The 24438-nt window shown below is 41.0% G+C and overlaps 1 protein-coding gene across 1 annotated transcript; it reads right to left on the bottom strand.

The window, feature by feature from the left end:
- Positions 1 to 1787: 1787 nt before the first annotated feature.
- On the bottom strand, positions 1788 to 3017 carry LOC127961379 (uncharacterized). The gene is made up of 2 exons (XM_052560467.1): positions 2281 to 3017; positions 1788 to 2202 (listed from the first exon to the last, which is right to left on the bottom strand). Exons 1-2 carry the CDS (start codon positions 2701 to 2703, stop codon positions 1816 to 1818), a joined length of 810 nt encoding a protein of 269 aa, XP_052416427.1. The 5' UTR covers positions 2704 to 3017; the 3' UTR covers positions 1788 to 1815.
- Positions 3018 to 24438: the final 21421 nt, after the last annotated feature.

Here is a 24438-nt window from a genome sequence, read left to right as displayed (position 1 = left end):
ATTTTTATGCAGGAAGGTGCTCAATTGAGCAGACACAACTTTCTCTAAAATTTTAGACATAAATGGAAGATTTGAAATAGGCCTATAATTTGCCAGTACACTAGGATCTAGTTTTGGTTTCTTAATAAGAGGCTTGATAACCGCCAGCTTGAATGGTTTTGGGACGTGTCCTAAAGTTAACGACGAGTTTATGATATTGAGAAGTGTTTCTTCTGCTACAGGTAACAGCTCTTTCAGTAATTTAGTGGGTACAGGATCTAATAAACATGTTGTTGGTTTAGATACAGTGATAAGTTTATTTAGCTCTTCCTGTCCTATGGTTGTAAAGCGCTGCAGTTTATCTTTGGGTGCGATGGATGAAACTGAAGTGTTAGACGCTGTAGAATCTACATTCGCTATTGTATTTCTAATGTTATCTATTTTATCAGTGAAGAAATTCATAAAGTCATTACTATTTAACGTTGGTGGAATATTTGAATCAGGTGGCATCTGGTAATTTGTTAACTTAGCCACTGTGCTAAATAAAAACCTAGGATTGTTTTGGTTATTTTCAATGAGTTTGTGTATATGCTCTGCCCTAGCAGTTTTTAGAGCCTGTCTATAGCTGGACATACTGTTTTTCCATGCAATTCTAAAAACTTCTAAGTTAGTTTTTCTCCATTTGCGTTCAAGACTACGAGTTAATTTCTTGAGAGAGTGAGTATTACTGTTATACCATGGTACAGTACGTTTTTCTCTAACTTTTTTCAATTTGATTGGGGCAACAGCTTCTAATGTATTAGAGAAAATAGTGCCCATGTTGTCAGTAATTTCGTCTAATTCGTGTGTATTTTTGGGTACAATTAGCAGTTGAGATAGATCAGGCAGGTTATTTGCGAATCTTTCTTTGGTGGCTGGAACAATAGTTCTGCCCAGACGGTAACGCTGAGACATATAGTTAATATCAGTTATACGCAGCATGCACGATACAAGGAAATGGTCTGTAATATCATCACTTTGAGGTACAATATCTATAGCAGTAAGATCGATTCCATGCGATATAATTAAATCTAGTGTATGATTAAAACGATGAGTGGGCCCGGTGACATTTTGCTTGACTCCAAAGGAGTTTATTAGGTCAGTAAACGCAAGTCCTAATGTATCATTTGCATTATCAATGTGAATATTAAAATCTCCCATGATTAGCGCCTTATCAACTGTAACTAAAAGGTCTGAGAGGAAATCTGCAAATTCTTTCAGGAATTCTGTATACGGCCCTGGTGGTCTATACACAGTAGCCAGAGCAAGAGATACATTAGATTTCTTTTGCATGTCTGACAGAGTAACATTTAGCAGAAGTATTTCAAAAGAGTTAAACCTGTATCCTGTTTTCTGGGTAACATTGAGAATATCACTATATATTGTTGCAACACCCCCGCCACGACCAGTCTGACGGGGCTCATGCTTATAACAGTAGTTTGGTGGAGTAGACTCATTTAGACCAAAATAATCATTTGGTTTTAGCCAGGTTTCAGTCAAGCAGAGTAAATCAAAACTATTATCTGTGATCATTTCATTTACAATAACTGCTTTTGGTGCGAGTGATCTAATATTTATGAGCCCAAATTTTAAAAATTGTTTTTGTTCATTTACTTTACATTTTTCTGGTTTAATTACGATAAGATTTTTTCTAGATCCTACATTATATTTATATTTTGACCTCACTATCCGGGGAACAGACACAGTCTTAATAGGTTTTACAGCGCAAGTACCTTTAGCATTTAAGCGGTTAGAACAAAACTCATCATAATGGTTATTTGAGAATTGTCTTATTAGTCACATGGAGCGAAGTGTCCTGGAGATGTTGTCAGAGAGCAGCTCCGCTCCGACTCTGCTGGGGTGTAATCCATCAGCGCGAAACAGTCTAGGACGCTCCCAGAAAAGATTCCAGTTATTAACAAATAGCAGTTTCTGTTCTTTACACCATGACAACAACCATTCATTTAAAGCAAAAAGTCTACTGAACCTTTCGTGTCCTCGTCGATACGTGGGCAGTGGTCCTGACACGACGATCGTCGCCGCGGGCGTCGTGCTGCGAACCGTCTCGATCAGGCTCCTGAAGTCCCTCTTCAGCGTCTCCGTCTGCCGCAGCGTGGTGTCGTTAACCCCGGCGTGAAGCACGACCGCTCTGGGGCTCTCGCCGTCCTTCAGGATCGCGGGTATCTGCGCAGAAACATCGAGAACACGAGCACCAGGCAAACAATGAGTGTGCACTTTACCTTCGGCTAACGTAGCACTTACGTGTCGGACGATGGAGTCTCCGATGATCACAGCGTCGCGTCCTGTCTCGCGGAGGGGAGCGAAGCGGTTCTGGATGGAGAGCTCGAAGGCAGGAGGGGGAGAAGTAGTCGCCCGGGACCCGGCTCGCGTCCTCCGCTGTGGATGCACCCAGGGTCCGTGGTGTCCCGGCGTCGCAGTGAAGGACATCTGGGAAGATCGCGTCCTGGGTGCACCGGGCCTGCGCAGAGAAACACACGGAGTAGACGTGGTGGGACTGTTAACAGCACGCTGTATACTTACCCCGGACTTGTGAGCGTCGGCCCGGGATGATTCCAGCGTGGCTCTCCGCTCTCTCAGCTTGGCCTGCCTCTGTTCCAGGTCGCGAATCTGCTTCCCCACGGCCTCGAGCTCGAGCTGCACAGAGTGGAGACATTCATCCGCCATTAAAGCAAGTAACAGTGAGTACAGCAGTGGTAATGTGTGAGAATAGAGTATTAGCAATGTAAGCGCAGTTAGCAGCAAACACGCTTGCTGATGCTAACTGGCTAAAAGCTAATAGCGGACCCGGGAGATCAAAATAAAACTAGTGATAGCGAGGCGCTCTGATTGTTTTTGTTGTAGAATACAATAGAGGATATATTCACGCGTTATATAAACGGAAACAATGATGTATAAAATTGATTTTTAAGTTAAAAATAGTCAATGAAAAGAATATAGTGACGGAGCTCAAACGCAGCACAGCCGTCAACAGCAAACTGCAAACAGGAAGTACTCAAATAACTGCTATGATGACATTCTACCCGCTTAGATAATATAAGTATTTGCACTGTCCAGTCTACAAAGACTGTGTCTGTTCCCGAATGGTGAGGTCAAAATTTAAATTTAATACAGGATCTAGGAAAATCTGATCAAGATTAATACTTTTTAATGTTTGGGCTCCTAAACATTAGATCACTTGCACCCAAAGCAATTATTGTAAATGAAATGATCACGGATAATAGATTTTATCTGCTTGACTGAAACCTGGCCTAAACCAAATTATTTTATTGGTATAAATGAGTCTACTCCACCAATCTACTGTTATAAGCATGGGTGTTGCAACACTATATAGTGATATGCTCAGTATTACTCAGAAAACAGGATTAAGGGTTTAACTCATTCAGAATACTTGGCAAGGGGGCATTGTTTAGTGGTGTTTGCAGCGCGAGGGAGCGGTCAGAGACGAGTGTAAGTAGGTCAAGTGCAAAATGACATTCACCTGCTTCTAATTACAGTGATTGGCGTGGGGAGACCATAAAAAATCCACTCAGAGGCAGAAGTTGCAGAGAGAACTTGTGGCTGTCTGATTCCTGGCATGTTGCTGGTGGAACCAAGTTAGAAACCAGCATACTCGGATCTTATTTGATGCATGTGACCACTCTTATGTTGTTTATTTTTGTTGTGCTGAATAAATTGCCAAGAGCCTCAGTCACGCAGACTTCGATTTCTTCCTTCTCCATTTACACGAATGTATCACATTCTCCTTAACCAGTTTAAGCCCACTGGTCACAATAGTGACCGTAAAAAAAGTTTTCATTTATAAAGCTCTAAAAACTTTACTGAATCATGTTTTACTGTACTTCCTACAAATATGGAAAAAATAAAGGGATACAATTAAATATGTGCACTTTCACATAATGAGTGCAAATTGTCAAATGACCAGAGCAGCTTATTTCCTCTTTGCACCTTGAGAAGATGATAGCTGCATCAAAGCTCCAAAACTAAAAGCTAGTAAAGTGTCTTAACATAAATGTATGACAAAGATTTTTGGTACACAAGATCTTTAGAGTACCTAGTATTATACAGTACAGACCAAAAGTTTGGACACACCTTCTCATTCAAAGAGTTTTCTTTATGTGCATGACTATGAAGATTTTAGAGTCACACTGAAGGCATCAAGGGCTATTTGACCAAGAAGGAGAGTGATGGGGTGCTGCGCCAGATGACCTGGCCTCCACAGTCACCGGACCTGAACCCAATCGAGATGGTTTAGGGGTGAGCTGGACTGCAGACTGAAGGCAAAAGGGCCAACAATTGCTAAGCATCTCTCGGGGGACTCCTTCAAGACTGTTGGAAGACCCTTTCAGGTGACTACCTCTTGAAGCTCATCAAGAGAATGCCAAGAGTGTGCAAAGCAGTAATCAAAGCAAAAGGTGGCTACTTTGAAGAACTTAGAATATGACATATTTTCAGTTGTTTCACACTTTTTTGTTATGTATATAATTCCATACATAATTCCACATGTGTTAATTCATAGTTTTGATGCCTTCAGTGTGAATCAAAATTTTCATAGTCATGAAAATAAAGAAAACTCTTTGAATTAGAAGGTGTGTCCAAACTTTTTGTCTGTACTGTATGTATTGTAGCCGCACTGGGTTGTACATAAAGATTAACTCAAATGATATATAGGGAATTTGATTAATTAATCAGGAATATGATTAATACATATCTCATATGACAGTTACACTAAATTTTATTGAAGATGAAAAATAGCTCAATTGCATATATCAATAACTCATTACAGGGCACTGTAATTTACTCATTAATATGTCAATATTCCATTCTTCATATCAATTATGGTGATATCTCTTACTGTAAATTACCGCAAATCAAACAGTGGTTTGTTCAGCAAACAGCCGTAAGATTAACTTATCAATTTTCAATAAAGTTATCACTTATTATAATTCAAGGAAAAATATTCTCTGGCCATGAAAACATTATCCTATCATTATGATGAATTTAGTTGCTCAAAGTAAACAGCGTGTAGCAAAAGATCAGACACTTCATTGACTCATAATGTGAGCGGTTCAGAGGCAATCATGAATATATATTGGTTTTTAATAATTGAACTAATAATACATCAAACTACAAATCACACAGAGTAAATACGCGTACGACAATACAGACAGTAAACTTTGTACAAGACATAACGGAATCCAAATGAGGGAGAGAGAGAGAGAGAGAGAGAGAATGAATGAGAGAGGAAGGACGAGAGAGAGGTGAGATCGTGATCAAAGACTAAGTTCAGTTATTCAAACTCACAGACAGTAACCCTTTGAAAGACAACAACGAATCAAATCATAGACAACTCTAAGCAGCATTTAAATCTCCATAAAAAATTATACTTGCAGGGTCCAGCGTGTGTGGCGTGTGTGGTCTTTTGAGACCAGCGTGCGTGTGTCTTCCGGGGGTTGCTGCGGAATCGCACAGTATTTGAAAGGTCCAACAAACAATGTTTCAGAATTCGTCTTCCTTGAAACAAAGAAACAAAACAACGGAAACGAAAGCTTCCGAAGGAGCCATGGGAACGGCTGTCCTCTCAGCCGATAGGATAGGATAGGAGAGCGGCCCATGGGTGCGCAGAACGCTGAGCCAGGTCCGAGGCGTGGAAGCAAAGAAGAACTAAGAGTAAGAGAGGGCAGGAACTTCCTGGGTCAGCTCTTATGGCTTGAAATGGTTCACGCCTCTGTTCGCATGAACAACCAATCAACGTCCGCGATCTGAAGCGGGAAAAAGTTCCTTTGTCTCTGTGGAAACACCCACCCTAATAAATTAGGGCTTGTCAGATTTCAGCAGTGATATACCAGCAAGTTATATACATTTAGACTACATTTGAGTACATTTTACCATTCTTTTTGTAAGAGTTAGCTTTCCTGTCCTGTTTGTTAGGTTAAAAAGTTTTACGACCTGGTCAGGAGTGGGGTTACAGAATCATGACTCTATTTGAGAACATTAAAATTAGGAGAAACATTTCCAATTTACAAGTCAGTAAAATTATAATCCTTGCATAACAAGGATTAACCATTGTACGAACAAACATATTCAAAATACATATTATTAATAAAATGACAAAAGTAAAGAACTTTAAGAAAGGTTTGTTTTGTGTGTGTGCTTATGTGTGTGTGTGTGTTGTGGAATGTGGGGGTTTTCGTGTCTCCTTTGAGGCTCGCCCACGTGACTCTGGAATTTCTTGTCGTAAATAATTTAAATCCAGTCAGGCTGGCGCCAGGCCAGGCATTTAGTGTAAAATGGTTTCATTTTATATGCCTGAATTCAACCCATGAATCGATGACCTGCATATGCGTTACAGTATTCAGACGTATTTAGTTTTGTTGAGTGTGGTCATAGTGGCGCAATTTCTAGTTCCCTACTTTTTTTTTTGCTCTTTGCCAGATTATTTCGTTTTGCTATTGATGCAAGAAGCTACACTTTCATCCTACTCCTGTCGTTTCGTGTTCATCTCTGATCTCAGATAAAACTGTGCTCTGGATTTACCTGTTGCTCTGCTCTCTGTCCAAACCCGCTGGTGCTGACAAGTCTTCTGAACAGTCTCCACTCCAGCCTTCTGACGTAGACACATCATAGACTGCAAAAAGAATAAAGTAAGTCCTTACACAAAGATTTTTGCAGAACTTTAAAGCAGATGTTATGAGTGAGCATACAGTGTCCAGGACATTAAATACACAGGGCACAAACTAAATGAACAGAACAGTAGTAATTTTTACCTCCAAGTCCAAACATTGACAACTTTTGGAAGGAAATCCAGAGACAAAGTCATCTATAGATAGGAAGTAAATAAAAACATCAGACTATAGAAGGCCTTGCGAAGTGCAAGCTCCAGGATAGAATACTTTAATGCTCACCACACAAAAAGAGCGCCAGCTAGTTATTTAATAGAGCAGACTAATGCCACATAGCTAAGCTAGAACTAATCACCTTAAATATGTCCTGAGAATAGTATAATAACAGTAAGAATAACAGATTAGACAAAAGTATGATGAACCACTTTGTTAGTCAATATATTGTGTACTGGGAAAACTTTAGTGTTTGAGCATAGCAAGAAAATGTGTCCGTTCATGCTCTTACTCAGAGAACGCTCATGCAAAAATAGACAGTGAAGACCTCTTTGCACAGAAAGGGTCTATGCAACCGGAGAGACTTAAGTCGTAATACTTACCCCATTCCAGTATGAAGCATTCAAGAATTGTTGTAGATAGACGAAAATGGACACTGGCTGGACACACACAGAGCACCTGGTCATTGGGAGGTGTGGGAAGTTTTGTGCAGATGGGTCATTCTGCATTTCAAACCATTAATAAATATGGTTGAGTGCATCTGGGAGGGATCATCACAGACCTGTGGCAGGGGCTTGTAGTCAGTGATGGTCTGAATAGCGTGCCACAGGCTCTGTGTGTCTCTGCTGTCTGTGTCTCTTTAAACATGTTCCAGTCTGTGAAAACAAACACACAACAATCCCTTGCCTTGTGCTGTGTAGATCGACTTTAATTAAATCCTATTTATTTATTTTTAAGAGAGACGAACATTTGACAGCATGAGTAATGGAATCGCTGGTCTAGTGGGGTTATTCCTTAGCCTAGTTTGTATACCTCCATGCTTGCCATGTTTGTCCCCTCTCACACTGCCCGCGTTGCTGCAGGTAGAATCAGTAGGCTAGACCACGTTCTCAGGGTTGGGCTTCAGCAGCTGACAAAGGCCTTGTAGTTTCTCAGTAGTCACAGGCGGATGCTAGTGTTTGTACAAAATACCGATTTCCAGAAGGCTCTGGCAATCATAGACGTGTTTCTGAGTGTTTATCTGATGTTTTGCAATAAAGTGATATTGTTTGAAGACAAGAAGACGAGATGAACAAATATAAAAACACCATCTTTAGGACTCGGAGTAGCCGTTGCCTCTGACCTGGCTGCCATCTTGGTTTCTAGGAGTCCCCTGTCATTTGCAAGTGAGAAACAGCGCTTGAGGCTCGTAGCAGCAGATTCACGTTGTTGTCATTATTTACTTCTGAAAAAGCATAAAATAAATAATAATAATAATTATAATAATAATAGTAATAATAATAATAATAATAATAATAATAATAATACTTTTTTTGCACATGCACTGAAGGATTCGAGAAGGTGTACTGTTGTGTTTGTAAAAACAATTATTTGAGAGAAAAAAAAAAGTTTTTTTTTTGTCTGTGACTTCAAATTTACTGACACACTTGTGCCTATTCTCTACAACTACAAATTCCTCTGTCACAGTTTCTCAGTGGTTTTGCCCAAAAATAAATTTAAAAAATAACTTTTAACCCATAACTGTCACCGTCCCACCTGTGGGACGCTAGGCACTCTTTTATGTTATTGTCTTTTTCTCTATAAAATCTTTTAGTAATCATCACAAATCATCATATATCATTTGAAAGCTTAGAAGCCCAAGATTCATACTGTGAAAACCATTTTGAAATCGGACATTGCTTTACCATGGAAATGGTACTTTAAAATCTAATGGCGCCCTTAGTGGGCAGGGCCAAGTGTCATAAAATATAATGCATTAGGGTCTTCTAGAACCAAAACTTTTTATAATCTTGGCAACAAACATATCATTGGAAAGTTCTGAGTCTCAGGATTTCATATTTGGTGGTATTTTGAGATAGAAGTAAAATTCACAGAGAAATCTAGAGAGAAATTCATTATGCAAAATTCAAAATAGTTTTGATGACTCCCAGTGGCTGTGTGTGGTATGACGCCCAAAATAAAATCTCACAGGAACCTCAATTTTTTTCATATCAACTTCAAATTTATAACATAGCTTATTTAGACACAAGGCTTTAATTTTGTACCAATTTTAGAATTAAAACTGTTATGTAAAATATGTATAATAAATAAAATAAAATAAAATTAATATAGTGCATATTATTTACAGTACATTTAAACTTCTATAACTTTTTGATACTTCAATTCCACTTTTGCCAAAATCTACTAATTTTCTTCTTTAAAAAGAGACCAACCTTATGTTTATATTCCAAAGTGTTCATAAATTACAGCAATTGTAGTTTGGATAGTGCACTTTAATGCCTATTTAAAAAATAGGGGGGTGACAGTTAAGGAGTTAATGCAACATAGCAGGGCAATTTAAGGCATCTGTACATGTACATGAGCTGTGTTGCATTAAAAGTTGTCATTATTAATGTTTAATGTCAAGTAAATTCACCTTTATTTATTTAGCGCTTTTAACAATACAGATTGTGTCAAAGCAGCTTTACAGTTGTACTTGGCCAGAAAAGGCCAACAGTTTAATTCCAGGCTGCAGCAAAGTCGCTGAAGATCTGTCTCTGGAGCTCATCTAGTTGCCCTGGTCTTGTCCTGGAACATTTTCAATGTTCAAGAAAGTCAAGATCTTGATCTGGGGCCTGTACCATGAAGCTGGATTAGCTGGCTGGCCAGGTAAATTTCAGGTTAGTTTGCAACAATCCTGGGATTTAGGTACCATGTTAGTGGCTTGACTTTTAGTGGCATTCATTGCCATAGTAACTTACACTACATGGGTAACCTGCTCCGGGGCAGGTTATGTTCTGGGTTAGAGATCTCAAACTGAAGTTGGATCTCAAGCCTGAGTTGACATAGAAAGTTGATGAAAACTAATCCTGTAACTCTGAATTTGTTCAGCTGCCATCATGGTACAGGCCCCAGGTTTCAGAAAGACCAAGATCTGATCATCTTCCTTGCCTAATAATTAAAAAATAATAATAATTATTTTTAGATTTTATTATTATTATTATTATTATTATTTTATCTTATCCGTTATTAAAAATAACAGGAAATAAAAAATAAAAAAAAACTTTTGCACTGCAAAAGCAATAGTCTGGAATACCAGATTGTAATGTAAGTTATGAAACAGTATAGGAAAATACATGATAGTTTCAAAAAGAACAGACTTCAATAAGGAAAGCAAGAAATAGTCAACCCCATAAGCATTTATTATCTAGTGGCTCACTCTAATGGAAAACATTATTATTGCATCCCTTATCCTTCGTTGAAATTGTGAAAACACTGAAACTGATTGGCTACTGACTAGCCATTTTTTGTTGAGATGTCTTACTTCATTTCTGAAAAAAAAAAAAAAAAAAAAAAAAAAACCTTGTCAACAGCATGTGTCACAAAGATGATGCATTCCAATTAAACTTCATGGATCATATGATTGCAGATATTAATTTAGTTTACAGTTTTGGCGGCCCCTATGGGCAGAACTGGACAATTTGGTGTGTGTCATCAATGTCCTGTTGTCTGTGTGTCACAAGTTTGGTCACTGCATTTAGCAGATATAGATCCATAAGTGCAAAGGATGTTGGCAGATCAATAATTAATAAACTCTCTCTCTCTCTCTCTCTCTCTCTCTCTCTCTCTCTCTCACACACACACACAAATAGAAATTGTAGAAATATTTAGACATTGATGGCCCTCTGTAGCTGAATTACTTGATACAGTGGGGTGATACATCTTTGACCTTATGTAATTCTACTCAAATACATGAAATAAAAGCTTTTAAATATGGTTACATTTAAAGTGTTGTTGTTCCAGTCTATTTGTTGTTGTTGGAATTAGGCTGGACTGAGGTTGGACGCATAACTGGGTCACTGTATGTATTGTTGTTATAGGGCAGGGATGCCAGATAAAGCCTGTGCTCGACTGATAGCGCCAGTGTTATTGTAAGGCCACAAGGCCATCTGATAAATGTTTTCTGTGGGGATATGGCCAATTTGGGATGGTGCTGTGCCACAATTTTTAATCCTTCCTATTAAGTCTAGGCAACAAGACATACTCACACATATATACATTTAAAGAGCACACATATGTGTGAGACATATATCTTACATACATCCTTTGACAGAGGGACTTCAGTCATTCAGTCATATGGAAACAGATAGACTTGGACACATGACACTCTTTGTGCAGGGCTGTATCTACCACAGACATTGAGGGGGACAAGTCCCCCCAATATTTAAAGGGGGGTTGAAATGCTCGTTTTCAATCAATATCCTGTTAATCTTGAGTACCTATAGAGTAGTACTGCATCCTTCATAACTCCAAAAAGTCTTTAGTTTTATTATATCTATAAGAGAAAGATAGTCTGTACCGGCTGGAGGCGTGATGTGTGGGCGGAGCTAAAGAATCACGAGCGCGAGTAGGCTTTTGCGTTGAGACCGTTTGGAAGCTGTGACATTACCCTGAGGAAAAAAAACATCCAAAACAAACCATGGCTAACAGTCAGATTCAGCGTATATTTATGATCCAGAATCAGATCCAGAGGCTGAAATTTAACAAGAGCAGCATCAGCAACGACGTCTCTATGTGATATGTACTGAAACTGTATATATTTGCTTAGCGGTTTTGGAAAATAACTAAGTTCCACTTTATGTTTTTTTTTTTTTTTTTTAAGCTGTACATGTGGAAAGTGCAGTTTGATGACAACATCGCATGTTGTTTACTTGATGTGCTTACGCGCTGATAGCTAAGTTAACAACACAGAGATATTTGAAGCAGTTTTACTCACCGCATGTGGTTCCAACACACAATCGTGACCCTTTTTCGTTGGGACTGCATTATCCTTAAAAAATAAACGATGTGCAAATCCGGCGTCAAACTGGGCCTTGTTTGTAAAACAAGCATCTTCGAAATGCAGGGAAAAAACAAAAACACTTGCACAACTGCGTTGATGCTCTGTAAAAATAAACTCCATCCACTGGTCCCTTAATGCTGTTCTTGCCCTGGCAAACAAAAAACACACTTCTTTTGAGACGCTCTCGCTCTGATCAGTGAATGTCTGACTGTGCTCTCAGTGCTCTGCTATACGGGAGCGCGCGCTCTTCCGGCAGAAGTGCCCTTAGGACCCATATAAGGAAATTCCGCTTCATCTAACGTCACACAGAGCCATACTCGAAAAAACTTTCCGAAACTTGTGACAAACCGCTTCAAACGTACAACTTAATTTTTGAGACTTTGTCCATGTTTAGCATGGCACTCTTTAACAGTGTAAAAAACTCAGTATGCATGAAATAGCATTCACCCCCCCCCCCCCTTAAAGTGATCTGCTGCACTCCACTGCTGCACTCTTATTAGGATGAAAAAAAATAAATAATAATAATTAAATTTATTTTCAGACTGGTCGGCCTCTGTGCTCGTCAATGTCAATATAACTGAGATGGCCAATCAAATCAAAATAGGCAAGGATTGCCATTCACAGAAACAAAGAACTTGAACTGTCACCTTATCGTGGTGGAGAGGGTTTGTTGTCTGGGGCTATATGCTCCTGGTAGGGTCTCCCAAGGCAAACAGGTCCTTGGTGACGGGCCAGACTAAGAACAGTTCATATAACCCCTTATGGCAAAATTAAAATCAAGGACCGTGACGTCGCCCGGCATGGCGCAGCCGGGGCCCCACCCTGGAGCCAGGCCCGGGGTTGGGGCTTGTATGCGAGTGCCTGGTGGCCGGGCCTTCCCCCATGGGGTCCGGCCGGGCTTAGCCCGAAGGAGTGACGTGGGGCCGCCCTCCTGTGGGCTCACCACCTGCAGGAGGGAGCGTAAGGGGCCGGTGCATAGAGGATCGGGCGACAGTCGAAGGCGACCCGATCTCTGGACACGGAATCTGGCTTTAGGGACGTGGAATGTCACCTCGTTGGCGGGGAAGGAGCCTGAGCTTGTGCGGGAGGTCGAGAGGTACCGACTAGAGATAGTCGGGCTCACCTCAACGCACAGCTTGGGCTCTGGAACCACACTTCTTGAGAGAGGCTGGACTCTCTACCACTCTGGAGTTGCCCATGGTGAGAGGCGGAGGGCTGGAGTGGGTTTGCTAATAGCCCCCCAGCTCAGCCGCCATGTGTTGGAGTTTACCCCGGTGAACGAGAGGGTCGCTTCCCTGCGCCTTCGAGTCGGGGATAGGTCTCTCACTGTCGTTTGTGCCTACGGGCCGAACGGCAGTGCGGACTACCCGGCCTTCTTGGAGTCTCTGGGAGGGGTGCTGGAAAGTGCTCCGACTGGAGACTCCGTCGTTCTACTGGGGGACTTCAACGCTCACGTGGGCAGTGACAGTGACACCTGGAGGGGCGTGATTGGAACCCGAGCGGTGTTCTGTTATTGGATTTCTGTGCTAACCACGGTTTGTCCATAACGAACACCATGTTCAAGCATAAGGGTGTCCACCAGTGCACGTGGCACCAGGACACCTTTGGCCGTAGGTCGATGATCGACTTTGTGGTCGTGTCATCAAACCTTCGGCCATATGTCTTGGACACTCGGGTGAAGAGAGGGGCGGAGCTGTCAACTGATCACCACCTGGTGGTGAGTTGGATCCGATGGCGGGGGAGGAAGCTGGACAGACTCGGCAGACGCAAACGTACTGTGAGGGTCTGTTGGGAACGTTTGGCCGAGCCCCCTGTCAGAGAGATCTTCAACTCCCACCTCCGGCAGAGCTTCGACCGGATCCCGAGAGAGTCTGGAGATATTGAGTCCGAGTGGACCATGTTCTCCACCTCCATTGTCGCTGCGGCTGCTCGGAGCTATGGCCGTAAGGTCTGCCTGTCGAGGCGGCAATCCCCGAACCCGGTGGTGGACACCGGAAGTATGGGATGCTGTCAAGCTGAAGAAGGAGTCCTATCGGGCCTGGATGGCTTGTGGGACTCCGGAGGCAGCTGACAGGTACCGGCAGGCCAAGCAGACTGCAGCCCGGGTAGTCGTGGAGGCAAAAACTCGGGCCTGGGAGGAGTTCGGTGAGGCCATGGAGAAGGACTATCGGTTGGCCTCGAAGAGATTCTGGCAAACTGTTCGACGCCTCAGGAGGGGGAAGCAGTGCCCTACCAACACTGTTTACAGTAGAGATGGGCACCTGTTGACCTCAACTGAGGATATCGTCGGGCGGTGGAAGGAATACTTCGAGGATCTTCTCAATCCCACCGACTTGTGTTCCGTTGAGGAAGCAGTGGCTGGGGACTCGGAGGGGCACTCGTCCATCACCCGGGCTGAAGTCATCGAGGTAGTTAAAAAGCTCCTCGGTGGCAAGGCACCGGGGGTGGACGAGATCCGCCCCGAGTACCTCAAGTCTCTGGATGTTGTGGGGCTGTCTTGGCTGGCACGCCTCTGCAACATCGCATGGCGGTTGGGGACAGTACCTCTGGACTGGCAGACAGGGGTGGTGGTCCCTCTTTTCAAGAAGGGGGACCGGAGAGTGTGTTCCAACTATAGGGGGATCACACTTCTCAGCCTCCCTGGGAAAGTCTATGCCAGGGTACTGGAGAGGAGAATTCGGCCGATAGTGGAACCTCGGATCCAGGAGGAACAGTGTGGTTTTCGTCCCGGTCGTGGAACACTGGACCAGCTCTATACCCTTTCCAGGGTGCTGGAGGGTTCATGGGAGTTTGCCCAACCAGTCCACATGTGTTTTGTGGACTTGGAGAAGGCATTCGACCGTGTTCCTCGTGACATCCTGTGGAGGGTGCTCCGGGAGTATGGGGTCGGCGGCTCCCTACTTAGGGCTGTTCGGTCCCTGTACGACCGGAGCAAGAGCTTGGTTCGCATTGCCGGCAGTAAGTCAGACCTGTTCCCGGTGCATGTTGGACTCGGGCAGGGCTGCCCTTTGTCACCGGTTCTGTTCATAATTTTTATGGACAGAATTTCTAGGCACAGCCAAGGGCCGGAGAGTGTCCGGTTTGGGGACCATACGATTTCGTCGCTGCTTTTTGCGGATGATGTTGTCGTGTTGGCATCCTCAGACCTGGACCTTCAGTGTGCATTGGGATGGTTTGCAGCCGAGTGTGAATCGGCTGGGATGAGAATCAGCACCTCCAAGTCCGAGGCCATGGTTCTCAGTCGGAAAAGGGTGGATTGCCCACTTAAGGTTGGTGGAGAGTTCCTGCCTCAAGTGGAGGAGTTCAGGTATCTTGGAGTCTTGTTCACGAGTGAGGGAAGGATGGAACGTGAGATTGACAGACGGATCGGTGCAGCTTCTGCAGTAATGCGGTCGCTGTACCGGTCTGTCGTGGTGAAGAAGGAGCTGAGCTGTAAGGCAAAGCTCTCGATTTACCGGTCAATCTACGTTCCTACTCTCACCTATGGTCATGAGCTGTGGGTCATGACCGAAAGGACAAGATCCCGGATGCAGGCGGCCGAAATGAGCTTTATCCGTCGGGTGGCTGGGCGCTCCCTTAGAGATAGGGTGAGAAGCTCGGTCACTCGGGAGGAGCTCAGAGTAGAGCCGTTGCTCCTCCACATCGAGAGGAGCCAGCTGAGGTGGCTCGGGCATCTATTTCGGATGCCTCCTGGACGCCTTCCCAGGGAGGTGTTCCAGGCACGTCTCACTGGGAGGAGGCCCCGGGGAAGACCTAGGACACGCTGGAGGGACTATGTCTCCCGGCTGGCCTGGGAACGCCTCGGGGTCCCCCCGGAAGAGCTGGAGGAAGTGGCTAGGGAGAGGGAAGTCTGGGCGTCTCTGCTTAGACTGTTGCCCCCGCGACCCGGCCCCGGATAAGCGGAAGATGATGGATGATGATGGAGAAACAAAGCAATGAACACATTAGTTTAAGCATAGGTTTCAGGTTGAAACTGGAGAGCTAGGTAAGATATGACATTTGCAAATAATTTAGTATTAGTCAACTTTTCTTTCTTTTTTTATGGTAGAAATATGTCAATTTTGAGAGAGAGAGATTGTTGAAAGCTGTGTTTGTGAATTACATGCAACTATGCATCTCTTTCTCTACAAAGATGTGAGTTTAGTTACTTCAAAACACCGATTTTACCTCCTCATTACTGGGTAATATAAGTGATCCAGTAGCCATTTTATAAATGAGAGCAGCGTGGCAGGGTGCAAGTTTCTGTGCTCTGATTTGTGTGCGGGTGATGTGCATGCATCAAGTGGCACATTAATATAGCTTTTTATATATACTGTCATTAAAAAGTTTGGGTATTAATTAGATTTTTTTTTTTTTACTAGAGTCTCTTATGCTCATCAAGGCCATATTTATATGATCAAATGTAAAAAAAAAACTATTTATTGTGAAATATTTAATATTGGTTTCCTATTTTAATATTCTTTAAAATACTCAGTCTTATGTGTCACATGATCCTTCAGAAATCATTTTATTATGATGATTTATTATTCAATTTTAAACTGTTGTGCTAACATCCTAATCATTTATTAAAAAAAAAAAAAAGAAGAAGAAATTTACTGACCCCATACTTTTGAATGTCTATATTGGAACACAATATTTATATTCTGTGCGTGTTGTGTGCATGTTTGTTGTTGTGTGTATACAGGTTTGACTATACTTGTGAGGTCCAAAATGTCCTCACTGTTGAAAAATTTTCTTAATAATATAGTGAACCCTGTTGAACACAGACTAGTGAGTCAGACCTCAAAGCTCACAAATCATGTTGACTGTAATGTTGCGTGTGTTTTCTTTTGCTTCAGAGACTCCATGGTTAACAATCATGTTTTCATGATTTCAGATTAATTTTACCTGTGTCTTGTTTAGTTTTTTAGTTTTTTATTGCTTACATTGTCCTCATTTGTAAGTCGCTTTGGCTAAATGTAAATTTAATGTTTATCCGATTGTATTCCCTTTTCTTAATTTGTTTAATTTGTTGATGTCTTGGTCTATGTTAAACTGTCATGTTGGATTGTGGTTGCCTCCCATATTTTTTAGATATTGTTTCATCATGCTCATGTAATAAAATCAGCAATTAGATGGACTTTCATATGGTTTACATTTAAATCTGGTGATTTGATCAGGTTTCTTTAAGGATTATGTTTAAGGGTATAGGTAAGGTAAGTTGATATAAAATCAGTCGATGTCATTGTTTGAACTTATGTGCTGTATGTTTGCATGTACAGTATATGTGTGTGCCTACTTAACATTTTTTTAGTTTTCTGTTAAAGTATTATTTATAACTATTACTTTATAACTATACATTTATGGAAAATCCCCATTTAGATAGCTAGGTACATGTGTATTTTGAGTGACAGATTCTCTATCTATGCAGAGATCAGAATAGGGAAGCTGCTCAGCTGACAAGCACATGGGAAGTCAATAGAGAGGCTAAAGTGTGAAATTACTTCTCGTTATCTCTCTCTCTCTCTCTCTCTCTCTCTCTCTGTGTGTGTGTGTGTGTGTGTGTGTGTATTTTATGGTACAAAAAAAAAGTCTAATTTCTTGGCTTACTTGGTTCAACTCAATGAGCGAAATCAGTTCGGCTTAATGACTGAAATCAATTTAGATGTTAAAAGGCATATTTTCAGACAATATGAAAAGACCCATTGTAAGAGAAGAATTATAAGTGGATAGATAATGAGAGAGAGAAACAGAGAGAGAGAGAGAGAGAGAGAGAGAGAGAGAGAGAGAGAGATATGTGAGTATGGAAACAATGAAGTTACATGATGGTAATGACGGCCGGCTATGCACATGAGTGGGAAATACATCTGAAATAATGAGGATTTCAAAGATAGTATCAACACATTTTGTTTCATTTATGGTAAATAGTTTCTTTAAAAACAGAATTAAGGTAAAGGTATAGGAATAGTTCACAGAAAATTTAATTTGTGTTATTATACCCTTATGTTGTTCCAAACTTGTATGACTTTTCACATTCACATAGACATTCATCTTTTGAATACAAAAGTTTTTAAAAAATCTACACCAGTGGATCTCAATTCCGGTTGTGGCGTCTCTCTTATGCTCGGTACACACCAAATTGTTTTTTTTACATCTTATAAGATTTTCAAAATGTGATAGACCACAAACATGAGGATAAAACATCCTAGATTTAATAATTTTGCTCCTATAGTGTGTCGTGTGCCATGATGTGACAAAGACAGCACACCACACACGAACAGATTATCAACCAGAGTCTCGACTGTGAACACAGGAAATCTTGCAAAATCTCGCGAGACTTCAGAATAAGCATGGCGGATGATATGCAGGAAGAAATTGCAGTGATAGAATTTGGAGTGATTTTATACACACCATGTTGTATAAACATTCGTGCTATTGCCACAAATCATCATGCTGATCCTCCATCTCTGCTGTCCACATCAATTTCACTTTGTGCTGCACCATGACACCATGCTTCCATCTTACATCATCTCGCTTTTTGATTGGATATTGTTTCGTTTTACGTGATAATCTCCAGAGCGTGTGCGCATTTGTCCTTGGGGTTCCCACCACACATCAGGATTTCTGATCATAAATATTAAACGTTGAATATTTACGATTCGTGATTGGGGCTGCTCCGACATTCTTCTGATCAGGTTCGGACACTCTTAACACACCTCACACCAAAGGAAAATCTGATAAAATAATCTGTAGAACCATCAAGATAATCGGGACATAGCTAGGGTAGTCGGAAGGGGGGAAATCGGACCAAAATCAGCCCGATTATCTTTTGGTGTGTACGCAGCATTATCTGACACACTTAGTTCAGTTTATAGAGCCCTCACCTAATAAGCTGCGGATCTGAGTCAGGTGTTTTATATAAGAGAGACTTACAAAGTGTGCAGATTTGGTCTCCAAGACCAGAAATGAGAACCACTTATCCACTCACAACTCTTCCTCTTAAACGAGGAAGACTTCCAGTTTATAGACTGCCAAACTCTTTGTGAAAAGTAGGCCATAATTGTGTGTGTGTATTTTTATCAGTACCCCAGCTGGTCATATATGACACATAGATTTGTGAGAGATTGATTCTACATGCACTAATGCACACCGATAGATGATTATTAACTTTTATTCAAACGTGTCTATCTTTGAATCAAAGCAGTTTACTCAAAGTCAGAATCAATATTCTGTGTTTGATATGTCTGTGTTTGAGCCTGTGTGCGCATGATGACCTAAAATATCTGATTCTGATATTTTCTCACCAAAGCTAAGCTCAGGTCATAGTTTCCAGGTCATCATACATCTATTTGGGAGAACAATGGGGCAGTTAAAACACAATATATCACTCTCACTCTATCATTATCTTTCTGGCTCCAACTTTCTTTTTTGATGCTCATTAAATGATAAATTATTACAGTAATCAGTGTCACCCAGCATAGAATGTGTTTTTTTATTTATTTATTTTTTTAATGTGCAATATATATGTGTGGTTGGCAATGCTTTGATATAGGGTCAAAATTGACGTCATTGATTTTCATGAGGAAATATTTAACTTTAAAATTTGAACAGGAACATATGCCAAAACGTGTCAATGGATTAGAAACAAAATATTAAACAAGTGACATTTGTTTTAATTAAAGATAGCATAAAACATAAGAACAACTTGGTCAATTTTCAACCTGCTTTGTATTGTTGTAATGTTATTCCAAGGTCACCGTAGCTACCACATCCATTCTGTATCAAGATCAGATGGTCACTGCAGTCACCTGGATCCAGTACGTATCAAGCCCAGATGGTGGATCAGTACCTAGAAAGAACCTCTACAGCCCTGAAAGACAGCAAAGACCGGGACGACTAGAGCCCTACAGATCCCCTGTAAAGACCTTGTCTCAGATGACCAAAGTGACAAGACCACAGGAAACAGATGATTCTTCTGTAAAACCTGACTTTGCTGCAGCCTGGAATTGAACTGCTGGTTTCGTCTGGTCAGAGGAGAAATGGCCCCCTGACTGAGCCTGGTTTCTTCCAAGGTTTTTTCTCCATTCTGTCACAGATGGAGTTTTGGTTCTTTGCCCCTGTCGCCTCTGGCTTGATTAGATGGGGACACTTCATTTTCAGCAATATCGTTGATTGCAAATGATTGCACAGATATATTTAAACTGAACTGAGCTGCATGATGACATCACTGAATTCAATGATGAACTGCCTTTAATAATCATTTTGCATTATTACACACTGTTTTCCTAATTAATGTTGTTCAGTTGCTTTTACACAATCTGTTATGTTTAAAGCGCTATATAAATAAAGGTGACTTGACTTGATTATTAAAAAATAAAAAATAAAAAGTGAGAAGATGCCCCCTTATGAAATATGTGCATTTTATTTTAAATTGTAACATATTTAAATAGAAGTTTAACATGAGCCGGATGATAGTGCATCTGCTAAAGTGTTATTAAAGCAAATATGTAGACAAATAAAAATACTTAAAGTAAATACCAACATTTTAAAATCAATAATTTAAAACTGTATTCTGACAATTTAGAGGTTGTTTGCACACAACAATTTTTAAAAAACAGATTTGTCATAGACTCTGGGTAAACTAGAAAAACATGAATTTGTGAAAACATTGATGTCATGCACATGTGTATTATGTCTAAAACTAAATAAATTAACTAACAAACAAATAAATAAATATTTATATAGGCAGGACATACATGTAGCACATAGAATTCTGGTAAGAACAGACAAAGAAATCAAGGGACAGACTACTAAGTACTAACATAAATGAGGATAATTAGCAAGACCCAACTGAACCAAATGACAATCAAACATGAGGGAAACCTCATGGGGAGAAAACACAACAAAGCAAATCTATGCGTCCAACATCACCTCCCCCTCCTGGAAGGTGCTTCCTTGCACCAATTAACATCCAGATGGGTCAAGGGTGTTCGCCTGGATGGGCAGCCTCCAGGGTGGTACCGGTTCCAGGAACCATAGGCAGTTCAGGGTGCCGTGGCGCAACAGGCGGAACAGGCAGGTCAGAGCAACATGGTGGAACGACATCAGTGGCCTTGGCCTCAGGCCACTACTGGAACAGGCTCAGGGCTGGTCTCAGAAATCATCCACAGGTTACACTTAGAAACAGAAGCCCTCCCTGGGCAGCATTCGGGGACGGGAGGCCACTCTGGGCCATTCTCAGGAATGGGAGCCCTCTCTGGGCCAAACTCAGGAATGGGAGCCTTCACTGGGCCCAACTTAGGAACAGGAGCCCTCTCTGGGCTAAACCCAGGATCTGAGGCCCTCCCTGGGCCAGATGTGGAAATAGCAGCCCTCACTGGCCTGCACACGCGAACAGAAGCCCTCTCCAGTCTGAACTTGGGAACAAAAGCCCTCTCTGGACTTTATTAAAGAGTTTGCTGATTTTACATCTGAGTTAGTTCTGGCTGCAGATAAAGTTTTAATAGCTGGTGATTATCAGGATATACACGAGACAGAGTGAATTCAGTACAGTGTCTATTTAAGTATGCAAGTGCTCGGTGAATACTTCATCTTCAAGTGCTCAATGAGTACTTTGTGTCTTCAAGTGCAGGCAGTATGATAAACACAGGGGATGGGATAATAGACAGGTGAGCATGTTTGATTCAGGAGTGTCAAAGCCACAGTCACAGATCGCTCCCGTATGTTCTCTTCCTTCACAGAGGCCGAAGACAATACCAGCTCGGGATATACACAGGAGACTACAGAGACTGTCGATTCACAGATAACGATATGGTGATCCTGGTCCTGAGGCCAGCAGAACAAGGACACAGGTTAGTGTTACATAAAGGTAAGTATACGTTACGTCTGGTAAGCAGTGAAGTGTCAGGAACTCAGGAGACAAGTGCGAAGAGACTGTTCCTGTTGGAGGCTTGACGGAGAACTGAAGTATTGGTGAGTGTTTTATAGTGCTTTGATTGGATCCTTGATGTGGCTGTTTAGTACTCAGGGGAACGTGAGTGTTGTGCATTGGTTTGAACCAGGCTTGCCAGATCCCTGACAAATAGCCATGTTGATAATGAAAAAAATGCAGCATTTATAGACATTCTGAACTCTATTGGGGTTAGTCAACACATCTCAGGACCTATTCATTGTTGAAATCATACTCTAGATTTAATACTGTAACATGGGATTGATGTTGATGGTGTTGAAATTATGCAGCCAAGTGATGATATCTCAGATCATTATTTAGTTTTCTGCAAACTTCATATAGCCAAAATTTTAAATTCTACTACTTGTTACAAGTGTGGTAGAAACATCACTTCTACCACAAAAGACTGCTTTGTAAGTAATCTTCCTGATGTATCCGAATTCCTTATCATATCCAAAACTTCAGAACAACTTGATGATGTAACAGAAACTATGGACTCTCTCTTTTCAAAAATGTTAAATACAGTTGCTCATTTACACTTAAGGAAGGTTAAGGAAAACAGTCTGACACCATGGTATACTGAGCACACTTGCACCCTAAAGAGAGCAGCCTGGAAAATGGAGCGCACCTGGAGGAAAACAAAACTAAAGGTATTTTGTATTGATTAGCTGGAAAGTAACCTATCCTACAGGAAAGCATTAAGAACTGCTAGATCCAATTATTTTCTTCTCTTTTAGAAGAAAACAAACAATCCCCAGGTATTTATTCAATACAGTGGCTAAATTAATGAAAAATAAAGCATCAACAAGTGTTGACATTTCCCAACATCACAGTAGTAATGACTTTATGAAATACTTTACTTCTAAAATTGATATTATTAGGGATAAAATTGTAACCATTCAGCCATCAGCTACAGTATCGCAGCAGACAGTGCACTATAGATCCCCTGAGGAGCAGTTCCACTCATTCTCTACAATAGGACAGGAAGAATTTTATAAACTTGTTAAATCATCTAAACTAACAACATGTACGTTAGACCCTATTCCATCTAAGCTCCTCAAAGAGGTGGTTCCAGTAGTCATAGATCATCTTCTGACTATTAATAATTCATCATTGTCATTAGGATATGTCCCCAAAACCTTCAAACTGGCTGCTATTAAGCGTCTCATTAAAAAAAAAAAAAAAAAAAAAAAAACACAACTTGAACCCAAAGAACTAGCTAATTATAGAGCGATCTCGAATCTCCCTTTTCTGTCCAAGACATGAGGAAAAGGTAGGATCTTCACAACTATATTCCTTCTTAGGGAAAAATGGTATTTGTGAGGATTTCCAGTCAGGATTTAGACCGTATCACAGTACTGAGACTGCTCTTCATAGAGTTACAAATGACCTGCTCTTATCATCTGATCATGGTTGTATCTCTTTATCAGTGCTATTGGATCTTAGTCCTGCGTACGACACTATTGACCACAACATTCTTTTGCATAGACTTGAACACTTTGTTGGCATTAATGGAAATGCATTAGCATGGTTTAAATCATACTTATATGACCATCATCAATTCGTAGCAGTGAATTAAGAGGCATCATATCGATCACAAGTGCAGTATGGAGTACCTCAAGGCTCAGTACTAGGGGTGTTACTCTTCACACTTTACATGTTACCCTTGGGAGATATCATCAGGAAACATGGTGTTAGCTTTACTGTTATGCTGATGATACTCAGCTTTATATTTCTTCGTGGCCCTGTGAAACACACCAATTTGAAAAACTAATGCAATTCATAGTCGATATAAAAAACTGGATGAGTAATTTCTTACTGCTAAATTCTGAAAAAACAGAGGTGTTAATTATAGGACCTAAAAACTCTGCATGTAATAACCTAGAACACTGTCCAAGTCTTGATGGCTGCTCTGTCAATTCTTCGTCATCAGTTAGGAACCTAGGTGTGCTATTTCATAGCAAACTTTCCTTAGAAAGCCACGTTTCTAGCATTTGTAAAACTAAATTTTTCCATCTCAAAAATATATCTAAATTACGGCCTATGCTCTCAATGTCTAATGCATAAATGTTAATCCATGCATTTATGACCTCATGATTAGATTATTGTAATGCTTTATTGGGTGATTGTTCTGCATGCTTAATAAACAAACTACATCTAGTCCAAAATGCAGCAGCAAGAGTTCTTACTAGAAACAGGAAGTATGACCATATTAGCCCGGTCAACACTGTACTGGCTCCCTATCAAACATCGTATAGATTTTAAAATATTGCTTATTACTTATAAATCCCTGAATGGTTTAGCACTTCAGTATTTGAATGAGCTCTTGATACTCTTGTTAGCTAATTTGATTATTTTTGATGCTTTGAAATGGAAACATTAATCAGTTTAATTGCAGATGATTAGCAATTTAACTATATCCTATAAACAACAAGGCTAGTATTTTTTTGCTGCCCTACTTGACTGGTGGACTAGCGTATAGTGGATGTTCCGATTATGGAGGCCCCTCCTCAAAGGCAGAGGTCCTTGTCAATTACCTGCTCTGCCTATAGGTAGTACCGGCCCTGAGGCACAGAATCCAAGTTAAAGTTTGCAGTCGGCTGTAGTCTGTGTTTTATATTTAAGCACAATTTTTGGGTCAAAATGCAGCAGGTGCATGTCAGGGTACAGAAGACAGGAAGCAATAATGCAAGTAATGATATTTATTGGTTAAAATGAGAAAGGCTTCAGTAGATGGCGAGTGGCGCAGGGACATCGATGGTAGCGGGTGAGGTGGTGAGTTGAGTGCGTTGGTGAGGAATGAAGAAAGATCCAAG

The sequence above is a fragment of the Carassius gibelio genome, chromosome B7, assembly GCF_023724105.1.
Source record: "Carassius gibelio isolate Cgi1373 ecotype wild population from Czech Republic chromosome B7, carGib1.2-hapl.c, whole genome shotgun sequence".
Classification (NCBI taxonomy): Eukaryota; Metazoa; Chordata; class Actinopteri; order Cypriniformes; family Cyprinidae; genus Carassius; species Carassius gibelio.
The sequence above is the reverse complement of the archived record's forward strand: the minus strand, read 5'-3'. Positions and strand labels throughout refer to the sequence as shown.

Coding starts and splice junctions, on each gene's coding strand:
- LOC127961379 (XM_052560467.1), bottom strand. CDS start 2,703: ATGGCGGATGAATGTCTCCACTCTGTGCAGCTCGAGCTCGAGGCCGTG. Junction 2,203..2,280: donor GAGACTCCATCGTCCGACAC/GTAAGTGCTACG, acceptor GTTTCTGCGCAG/ATACCCGCGATCCTGAAGGA.